Below are 11,969 nucleotides of genomic sequence, written 5' to 3' on the forward strand. Positions count from 1 at the left end.
AATACACCCCTGGTCACGATAGTAGAGTACTATTACAATGACCATAGATAGCACTGTCAACCCAATAATTCGGCTTAACATGCAAAACCGCATCGAACGCTCCATTTCATGGGGCTAATATCATGAACTTCCCTAAGAGATCAGAGCCTGATACAATGTTGTCACATTACGCTCTGGGACAAATATAACTTTCCAGTTAGGGGAACTTCGTATCTAAGCGGGGACGCCCTCAATATGCATGTTTTACCCTTTGTTAATTATGCTGTACCATGTTTCAACTCAGAATTAATTCAGGTTATTATTAGATACTTATTAACTGACATTTAACACGGGATGTTCACTGCACACTACACATATGACTTGAAATGTACATCGCTTTTAGTCTTGGCTTCTGCAATCAATGAACCTGCTCACTAGCTACACATCTAGCAAAGAGTAGAATATCTGAGATCAGAATGAATGCTCTCGTCGCAATCTAGAGTTACATCATAATATATCCTAGGTAGGCTACAATAAAGAATAGTTGGAATTCAATGAGATTTAGGCTACTGAGAATAATCCGTGAGTATGCTGGCCAGTTGCATCCTATAATTATTTGAAATCTGGTGGTCTAATAACAGTGTGCAATATCACATTACGATGAGATACAGCCCATAATTTGATTTTCATTCATATGAATGTTTGACTATTGTTATTTTGTTACCCCCTAGAACATGCAGTTTTGGTAGCAAGGTTTTGTAACAATGACTCGCTGGTATCAAGGTTTTGTAACAGTCTCGCTGGTATCAAGGTTTTGTAACAGTCTCGCTGGTATCAAGGTTTTGTAACAGTGGATCGCTGCTTACGCAAACGCAAACGATTACGAAAACATAATCGCCTGAATTTTTCACAGATGGGCACAATATTCCGCATTTCACATCATCATTCTTGCAGCACCTGAAACTCAACGGACGTCGATGATGGATCAAATAGTCATTATCGTTGTATTGCACCCTATTCACTTTGTAGTTCACTAGCTACTTTAGCCCAACTTTGAACCGTGAGAGACGCACTGTACAGAAACTGTAGCATACCGGTCTACAGTTGAACTCTCTTTAGTTACTAGATAGATGGGCTGGTGAAACAGATGGATAGCCAACATACGCAAATTGCATTGATTTGCAATAATATAAGCATTCATCAAAACTCCAATTTGTAGGCTATTAGCTGGATGGGAAATAAATAGTCAAACCTTCGTATACAAAGTATTGCCAATACATCCATTCATTTCAATATCAAATGTATAAATAGCCAAGTTCATGCTATAGCCTACCCACGTGCTGAGGTCTCTGATTTGACAGGATTAGTCAAAAATTGTAAAAGTTTTAAGAGCAACACAGAAATTGTTATTTCAATGTTAAATGACAAAATAATTGTACGCAACCGAAATTAAATGTTTTATTAATTACTATCCCACGTTGTTCGCACTAATAACATTTCCTTACAACTCCACGTGAAGCACATACGTCAAAGGTCTGAAGACGCCGGTTAGAGAGCCGAGATGCTGACAGCCAGAGCAGACATGAAGATTCAATTACGCATGCTTCTGCCAATAACATGAAAACATGAACCCTCGGCCAGGTAGACCTGATTCTGGACATATATAATATGAACATCCCTTACCTGGCTGCCTGAGTTTTCTGTCAGGTAATTGAAGACAAAAGAAGAGAGCTCCTCATCTAACAGTGAAACGCAGTCCGCCATCTTCTAGAGAATGAGAGCTGGGGAGTCTGAGAGCGGGTATACAGTTCTGTTCACGTTCAGTTGCAGTCAGTCGCCGGATGAGGGCGTTGTCATAGACTGATAGAACTGAAATACAAATGTACTATCACTTGGCCTGTAATGATGTGATGTCACTGTTTCGACAAGTCATTTAGATAACTTAATTTTCCTACGAAAGGCTGCGAATCTATCGATTTGTAGGCATATTGTCCTTGAGATAAGTAATGAAAGCATGCTTGGAAAAACAAAATGCATATGAGTAATATAAAAAAAATGTGTCCAGCTGGAATAGGCTCAAAATGCATGTGGGGACTATGATGATGACTCATACGGCAAACACGCAGCTCAACTGATTTGTTTACACAACAGGCCTAACAATTGAAAGAACTGCGTACTTATATTTGAATATATTTTTAGATTTTTCATTTTGGTCTATTTTGAATCTATTTTACAGGTTATCCATAAAGAGCACACCATTCAGGCCATATGGCCACCACCACAGTAGGCCATTCCAACACCCATGTTGAGGTCTGTTGCGATTAGGTTTGGCAAAACAAATAGAGAATTGGTGCCAAAATATAAATTAATAGAAATGTATCTAGAGCTATTATGCCTAGTAAAAATAGTCTACAATATCCTCAATTACTGCAGGTAAGAATATTTGCTCATTGGCCCACCTTTGCCCCTTCTGATTGCATATCTGCTTGGTCATGTGAGACTCAGTGACAAGCTACTACAGTACATTATGGCTCCTCCCTCCTCCACCTACTCCACAATGCCCCACTTCCTGCATCAATGTACCATTCACAATTTAACACAGGCAGCTAGTGAGGTCTTTTGTTGGCTTATCTTGTTGAAGGTTATGAGTTGTACAATTGTTGTACAAGGTTTGATAATTTAATTAATTTGTTTGCTCAACACACGCACACACACACACACCTGTGCATGTTTCCTCCTGTAATCTTGGCCAAGTCTTCCAGCAAGACAGATGAACCTGGACCAAAAAGTGATTGAAATCAAATGGAATGTGGACCAAGCATGTTGCCCAGTATATCGTAGACATATAATGCATTTGTAATTTTATTTCAATTTGATTTGATCTAATATGCACTTTTTGATGTATGATTGTTGCTCTGCATAAATTCGTCAACCTATCCGGCAGGCTCTGAGACACCGACAGAGTGTGAAATTATAGCATAACCTTAAATTATTCAATAAGCCGACTCACTGCTTCTCTAACACCCCATTGGATGGTGTGTAGGGCAGCCTACATGAATATTACAAGATTATGATGCATTATGCAGTCCAACAACTGTAGGTACATTTTAGGTCTTTGAGATGAATGGTTGGTTGTTGGTTGTGTGTCTTGATCACGGAGTTGAAAGCATCCCTGTGTAGTAGAGTCCTTGGGGAAAACAATCATCAGCTTTTGGATTCTCAGACCGTTTTCAAGGCAAAGAATTCATTGAAATATGTCTTTAGAATGTAATTTCTTTCACATAGACTACCTCAATGGAGACTATATCACACAGATTGTGAGGTTTTAGAGACATGTTGTATTGCATATTGTTTAACCCAGATTATTGCTATTCCTCCCTCTCTATGCTGACCATCTATTTCTACGCTGAGTTCACACACAGTGCAGAGTTTACTCATGAAGCTGCTGGCTCCATAAGAATACATGGGGAAAATCCATTAAGTAGGCCCACAGCAAAACCTTTCCCAGATGGTTAAAGTTAGCATATATGCTAATATACCAACATGTTAATTGATGCAGTATAATGATTGCTCAAAGAAAAGTTGAACACAGCCAAAGGAAGTTGATCTAACTAGCCTTCGGATTATCCTTGGATGTGTGGTCATTTCTACTATGTCACAACATGTAAGGATGGGTGGCAAAACTGGGCATGTCAGCAGTTTTTATCCAGACCAGCAAACATCAAAAACAAGCTAATCAAAATAACCAAAGTTTGCTGTGATTCAAGCCTGATAGAAAATGACAGTAGCCTACTTGGTTTGGTAACAATGTGGCAACAACCCTTTGACACTTACTGTACTTCAGAGAATTCAATCCAGGTGGTTACGACCTGGTACCAAATGCTAGGTAATGAGGCTTGTTTTAATGGCTCTCCCAAAGTGACACAAGAGTAGTTATTAGATAATTAGCATGTAATTATACTCTATAAGTAAATAACAAGTCAACAAATAAACTGTCAACATGTTAAGTGTATAGCTGTACATGAACACAATGCCTCCGCAGAACAGTTAGATTTATGAATCTCTCTATTAAAGCTGATGAATGTTATTATTGTTTGTGACAGAATCGAGACGTAAACACAGACGTTGCCTATCCAAACTGACATAATCATGATCCTATGCCATGCCACACTATGAAAAACTCTATGCTCTGTTCTACAGCCTTAGACAGCCTGCTGCATGCCCACCTGCTCTAATTAGGGTAGAGGTTACACAGTGAGTAGACAGGCCCTCCCTCAGTGACAGTGGATGGCATGCCTGATACTATATCTGCCAGTGCTGGTAACATAGCCTGGTCCCATGATCTGTTTGTTCTGTCAATGGCAAAGCCCATTGGAGTTTCTAGTGGAAACAGCACAAACAGGCTAGTGGAAATGTCGTTGTGTGTTAGTATTAGGACTATGGGCTGTCTATGACCATCAATCAGTAGGGTGCCCAATCATTTTCCTCAGTTATATCAATTCATTGATCTGGCAGGAGGAAAAGCCTGATGTGATGTGGTAGGTCAATACATCTGAGCTGCCTGCTGCACGTTCAGCCCAGCCTACGCTACATGTTCAAGGACGCCAATCAATAGGATTTGCACAATCTTTTTCCGAAACGGGGCTCACACGCCACTGTTTGATTGGGGACAGAGGCCTTTTCCTCAGTCCTGATCAATGGGCAGGAAATGAGCGCTACATGTCACTTTTGCTGGACGCCGACGCCATCCCCCCCATGTGACGCGACCTGGCATAGCCCCAGTCTCATGTCAAATCAAATTTGATTTGTCCCATGCTGGATAATGCCACATGATGGATAATGGCGACGGAGGAGATGGCGGCCGTTTTACAGTCTCCTAACTAATTGTGATATTGTGTGTGTGTTTTTTTTGCATTATTTGTAACTTCTTTTGTACATAATGTTTCTGCCACCCTCTCTTATGACCGAAAAGATATCAGGACAGTGATTACTCACCTCGTACTGGACGAAGATTTTTCCTTTAACGTGTCGGACGTGAAGGATATACTTCAGACACCCGACAAGGCCCAAATCCCTGCCATTCGAATGAGAAAGAGACGGAGATATCGGGGACGAAGGTCGGGGTGCCTTGTATGTGTCCGACCGCGAGTGGGTAATCTGCCTCCACCACCAGTCCTATTAGCCAACGTACAATCATTGGATAACAAAATAGATGAACTAAGATCACGAATATCCTACCAACGGGACATTAAAAACTGTAATATCTTATGTTTCACCGAGTCGTGGCTGAACGACGACATGGATAACATACAGCTGGCGGGGTTTACACTGCATCGGCAAGATAGAACAGCCGCCTCCAGTAAGACAGGCTGGTTTGTGTATAATTGTAAACAACAGCTGGTGCACCAAATCTAATAGTAAGAAAGTCTCAAGGTTTTGCTCGCTTGAGGTAGAGTATCTCATGATAAGCTATAGACCACACTATTTACCAAGAGAGTTTTTATCTATATTCTTTGTAGCTGTCTATTTACCACCACAAACCGATGACACTAGGATCGCACTCAATGAGCTGTATATGGTAGAGGTCGACCGATTATGATTTTTCAACGCCGATACCGATTATTGGAGGACCAAAAAAGCCGATACCGATTAATCGGCCGTTTTTATTTATTTATTTATTTATTTATTTGTAATAATGACTATTACAACAATACTGAATGCACACTTATTTTAACTTAATATAATACATCAATAAAATCAATTTACCCTCAAATAAATTATGAAACGTTCAATTTGGTTTAAATAATGCAAAAACTAAGTGTTGGAGAAGAAAGTAAAAGTGCAATATGTGCCATGTAAGAAAGCTAACGTTTAAGTTTCTTGCTCAGAACATGAGAACATATGAAAGCTGGTGGTTCCTTTTAACATGAGTCTTCAATATTCCCAGGTAAGAAGTTTTAGGTTGTAGTTATTATAGGAATTATAGGTCTATTTCTCTCTATACGATTTGTATTTCATATACCTTTGACTATTGGATGTTCTTATAGGCACTTTAGTATTGCCAGTGTAACAGTATAGCTTCCGTCCCTCTCCTCGCTCCTACCTGGGCTTGAACCAGGAACACATCGACAACAGCCACCCTCGAAGCAGCGTTACCCATGTAGAGCAAGGGAAACTACTCCTCCAAGTCTCAGAGCGAGTGACGTTTGAAACGCTATTAGCGTGCACCCCGCTAACTAGCTAGCCATTTCACATCAGTTACACCAGCCTAATCTTGGGAGTTGACAGGCTTGAAGGGGTGGGTATAATTTGTGGAACGTTCCAACTGGAATCTGTTCCAAAAAACGTAAAGTAAAAGGTTGCCAACCAATAACGCATACAAAGTAGCAACGCATACAAACCTAGCTAACTAGCTGCCGAATAGGCATCAACTCACCACGTAGCTTATTCTTAATGTTTGTCCATAGGCAACCAGAGTGAGGACAGACATTTTTCGGAATAAACGTGATGAGTGAAAAACGCAATGAAATAGACCACTCACTACACGGTATCTTATTCTGCCGCTATACAACTTTGTATGCGTTGTTTTTTGGCAACCTTGTTATTTACGAAGTTTTTGGAATAGATTACTGTTGGAACGTTCCACAAATTATACCCACCCGGCTTGAAGTCATAAACAGCTTGAAACACAGCGAAGAGCTGCTGGGAAAACGCACGAAAGTGCTGTCTGAATGAATGCTTACAAGCCTGCTGGTGCTTACCATCGCTCAGTCAGACTGCTCTATCAAATCATAGACTTAATTATAACATAATAAACACACAGAAATATGAGCCTTTGGTCATTAATATGGTTGAATCCGGAAACTCTCATCTCGTGGAGTGCAATGTAAGGCAGGTGGTTAGAGTGTTGGTCTAGTAACCAAGGTTGCAAAAACGAATCCCCGAATCCCCCCTGAACAAGGCAGTTAACCCCCGTTGCTAGGCCGTCATTGAAAATAAGAATGTGTTCTTAATCTGACTTGCCTAGTTAAATAAAGGTGTAAAAAAAAGAAAAAGAAAAAAAGAAAAAATCGGTGGCCTAAAATACCGATTGCCGATTGTTATGAAAACTTGAAATCGGCCCTAATTAATCGGCCATTCCGATTAATCGGTCGACCTCTAGTATATGGCCATAAGCAAACAGGAAAACGCTCATCCAGAGGCGGCGCTCCTAGTGGCCAGGGACTTTAATGCAGGGATACTTAAATCCATTTTACCTCATTTCTACTAGCATGTTAAATGTGCAACCAGAGGAGAAAAAAAACTCCTCCCTATAGGCTGTCTCATCGTCGTCAGTGATCAGGCCAACCACCATTTTGTCATCACAAACTTAATGATGGTGTTGGAGTCGTGCGTGGGCACGCGGTCGTGGGTGAACAGAGAGTAGAGGGAGGGTGCTGTCCTTTTAGAGATGATATGGAAGCACTGTGACTGTTTACTGACATGAAGACGTTATTGTGATCTTCAGGGGTTATAGGTCAGGTCAGCTATAGGTCAATAATTGGCCTCATCGATACCATGTCCAATATCAGTCAGTAATGTATGGTTGGGAGAGTACTATATAGAAAACAAAGGAAATATACTATCCTGTTTTTACACTCCAATTTTTGAATAATTTGTTTGACAGTATTAGTGGCTGTTTTCTAGAAGCATATCTCTTCTTATATCTGGGAGATTGATTTTATTGAGAGTTTAGCTTGCAATTATTTATCTCTGGTAATGTATACAGACAAAACAGTGATTGATTCTGACATCTTGTTTGATAGTATCCAATTTCATCCGAATTTTAAGATTGGGATTAAGATCACTTTATTGGTAAATTATACACAAGGTCGAACCATAATTTGACTTCCGCTTTTAATACAACGCCTCCGAAAGACACGCATACAGGCCTTCAGAAAGTTGACCTTTTCCACATTTTGTTGTGTTACAGCCTGAATTTAAAATGGATTAAATTGAGATTTTTTGGTCACTGGCCTACACACAATACCCCATGATGTCAAAGAGTAATTGTGTTTTCAAATTTTTTACAAATGTATAAAAATGTAAAAGCTGAAATGTCTTGAGTCAATAAGTATTCAACCCCTTTGTTATGGCAAGCCTAAATAAGTTCAAGAGTAAACATGTGCTTAACAAGTCACATGATAAGATGCATGAACTCACTCTGTGTGCAATAATAGTGTTTAACAAGATTTTTTAATGACTACCTCATCTTGGTACGCCACACATGTAATTATTTGTAAGGTCCCTCAGTTGAGCAGTGAATTTCAAACACAGATTCAACCACAAAGACCAAGGAGGTTTTCAAATGCCCCTCAAAGAAGGGTACCTATTGGTATATGGGTAAAACATAAAAAACATCCCTTCGAGCATGGTGAAGTTATTAATTACATTTTGGTAGGTGTAGTAATACACCGAGTAACTACAAAGATACAGGCATATTTCCTAACTCAGTTGCCGGAGACGAAGGAAACCGCTCAGGGATTTCACCATCAGGCCAATTGTGACTTTGAAACAGATACAGAGTTTAATGGCTGTGATAGGAGAAAACTGAGGATTGTAGTTACTCCACAATACTAGCCTAATTGACTGAGTGAAAAGAAGGAAGCCTATATAGAATAAAAATATTCCCCCCCCAAAAAATGTGGCAAAGCAATTAAGTTTTTGTCGTGAACACAAAGTGTTATGTTTGGTGCAAATCAAATACAGCACATTACTCTATATTGTCAAGCATAGTGGTGGTTGCATCATGTTATGGGTATGCTTGTAATCATTAAGTACTAGGGAGTTTTTCAGGATAAAACAATTTACGTAATGGAGCTTAGCAAAGGCAAAATCCTCGAGAAAAACCTAGTTCAGTCTGCTTTCCCCCAGACACTGGGAGATGAATTCACCTTTTGCCAGGACAATAACCTAAAACACAAGGCCAAATCTACACTGGAGTTGATTACTGGAGTTTCTGAGTGGCCGAGTTACAGTTTTGACTTAAATCTGCTTGAAAAATCTATGGCAAGACAATAATAATGGGCAGTTGTTGCACAATCCAGGTGTGGAAAGTTCTGCTCTTAACTGCACTTAACCTGCAGTATGACCAGTATGCTATGTTGAGTGAAGCGTACTGCATATATACAGCAGAGCACAGCACACTGAACAATTGAGTCTCCTCTCCTATTGGTGGGAAGACAGGGGACTCCACAGAGATGAACCATTGAGCACTCCTCTCCTATTGGATGAAAGGCAGGGGACTCCACAGAGATGAACAATTGAGCACTCCTCTCCTATTGGAGGGGAGGCACGGGACTCCACAGAGATGAACAGTTGAGTCTCTTCTCCTATTGGAGGGAAGGCAGGGGACTCCACAGAGATGCAAAGAATTCCATGCTCTGCATTCTGCCAGCACTGCCAGCACAGTGCTGGCAGGGAGACAGGCAGGCATTCAGGCAGGTAGGCAGTCGCTCAGGTGATAAAGGGTTTCAAAGTCGTCTGACCTAACACAAACAGTCAGTGGCGGTGCAAAGTTTGCTCCGGTCGAGCGGTCGCATGCCGGACATTTCTCTGCAAAGACTTAGGCTAGTCCCCCCTCCCCTCTCTCCCCTTTCTCCCAGTGCCCCTACCCCCAGACATTGCCCTGGGGCAAAGGGAAGAGGGGGAGACGTGAGATTTAGGGGCTAGGGGATGGAGGGACACGGGGTCAGCAGGTGCCCGGGGGTTGGGTACCAAAGGCCCTATTTATACAGTACTTCACCTAACCTTCTCCTAGTATGTGTCGTTCTGTAATATCATATCCACTGTAAATGAGGAATTGGTACACTTTATTGAAAACGAATGAGGACAGAGCCATGATGGTTACCAACAGACCATGTCACGTCTGCTCCCCCCCCCCCCCCCCCCCCCCATGGTGCTTGAGGGCGCCAGGCTGCCCTGCATCATGCACTCCTATGATCCATTACGCACACCTGCCTTCCCTCGTCACGTGCATCAGTGATATTGGACCCACCTGGACTCACTCATCACCTGTTATTACCTCCCCTAAATTTGTCAGTTCCCCAGCTCTGTTCCCTGCTTCTGCATTAATTGTTTTTTGTTTGTATTACTTGTTTGCTGACGCTGTTCCTGTCTCGTTCCATGTCCGTTCTTTATTAAATGTTTGACTCGCCGTAGCTGCTTCATCTCTCCAGCGTCATCTCATGTGACAGACCAAACTTCAAAACGGTTTGGAAAGCTCCTGTGTTTGGACTTGTTTGAACAACGACAGGTGTTAATGAATAGAGGTCCATATTCTGTTGTTTGGCTTGCTCCCTGCACTCCCCTTGATCTGAACATTTATCAGTAGCAAACATACAGCAGAGTATTTACTGAATGTACCAGAGTCGGTAGGAATGTGTTAAAGTAATTGTCCAGTGTTTCCAGATTACTATGAAATATGACCTATAATTCATTACAATATGAGTGAAATAGTTTTCCTTCCAAAAAATTGTAATTAAGTATGTTAAAATGCATATTTTCTGTGTTGGAATGGTGTGAGCATATACCAGTCATTAAAAATATTCATGCGACTAGACCACTTATTGGCCAGCAGATGACATCATCCTCTATGAGGAAATAGCAAGTATTTTCAAAATGGTCTTTTTGAGATAGTTTGAGGTGGGGTTTTTTTCTCCAATTTACACTTTGGCCACAAATATGAGTATAGGATGAGTCAACAACATTATTTGGGTATGAGGAAACAGAATATGAATGTTTAAAAGTGAGATTTTCACTGGACAGTTACTTTAACACTAAAAGCCAGTGCCCTGATAAATTAGGATTAGTCATTAGATGAATCAGAATGGAGAAAGCCAGCAGTTTGTTACACTGTTGACACTTTGTGTTCCAGGAAGTGTGGTGCACTGAGTTGCTACAGGCAGGTTACCTATTAAACGCACCCAGCTGATGTTGGCTCCTCTTCAATCTCATTACTGCACTGTTGATGACAGGGCCGCACAAAAAAGTTCTGAGGAAAACGGTTCATTACTTCAACAAATTAGCAACAAACTGTCTAGACCAGGCCTGGGCAAAGGCCGGCCTGGGAGCCGTATGCGGCCCGCAATCTGATTCAATACGGCCTGCGGAATTATGCTCAGAACACATAAAGAATTTGCAATTGTAAAGTTTTGAAAAACGTATTTGTTATTCAAATTAAAAGCCCAATGAATTCTCGCCTTTGTGTAATGATTTAACTCCCACCGCTTGTGGGACATTTATTTTGAAGGCATGTATAAATAGCAACTGCATGAGGACAGACAGTGACTGACAGGCTGACACACACGTCACAATTACAAATAGTAGCTAGCTAAAAATTGCGCAAAAATGAGTTTTTCAAAGATTTCAAAGAAAAGAAAAGTAGACAATGAATGTAGGTATTTCTTTATTGAGGTATCAGGGAAAGCTGTGTGCTTAGTGTGCAAAGAGAGCATCGCTGTCTTGAAAGACTACAACTTGTCCCAACACTTCCAGACAAAGCATGCAGAGAAATACAGGAATATGTCTTCTGAGCAGAGGGCAAGTGCATCGAAAGAGTTGCTTCTCAGTTGAAAAAGCAGCAAGGACTTTTCACAAAACTGCATTCAGCTAACAACGGAATTGTGAGAGCTAGCTATGTACTGTCCCACAGAATTGCTAAATATAGCAAGCCATTCGCTGAGGGCGAATTCATTAAAGAAAGTTTAATAGACTCTGCAGCAATACTTTGCCCTGACAAGAAAGAGCTGTTTGAAAATGTTTCCCTGTCAAGACGAACAATGACACGGCGTGTTGAGGACATTTCAGAGAATATGGAACAACAGTTGAAAGACAAAGTAAAGAATTTCACCTATTTCTCCTTGGCCCTGGATGAGAGCAGTGATTCAGTGAGGCATAACCCCAGACTTTGAAATTACAGAGGAGCTTGCTTTAGTGCAGTCAATGAAGAG

At 41.0% G+C, this 11,969-nt stretch overlaps 1 protein-coding gene across 1 annotated transcript in view; it reads right to left on the reverse strand.

Annotated features, from left to right (window-relative positions):
• LOC106611923 (peroxisome proliferator-activated receptor gamma coactivator 1-beta-like) overlaps positions 1 to 1,772 on the reverse strand; it is a 106,824-nt gene extending 105,052 nt beyond the window's left edge. Inside the window, exon 1 of the mRNA XM_014212586.3 lies at positions 1,663 to 1,772. Within this exon, the coding sequence (XP_014068061.1) occupies positions 1,663 to 1,743 (81 nt within the window). The 5' untranslated portion in view covers positions 1,744 to 1,772. The remainder of the gene's footprint in view (positions 1 to 1,662) is intronic.
• Positions 1,773 to 11,969: the final 10,197 nt, after the last annotated feature.

The sequence above is a fragment of the Salmo salar genome, chromosome 09 (assembly GCF_965601325.2).
Source record: "Salmo salar chromosome 09, fSalSal1, whole genome shotgun sequence".
In the NCBI taxonomy this organism is placed as follows: domain Eukaryota; kingdom Metazoa; phylum Chordata; class Actinopteri; order Salmoniformes; family Salmonidae; genus Salmo; species Salmo salar.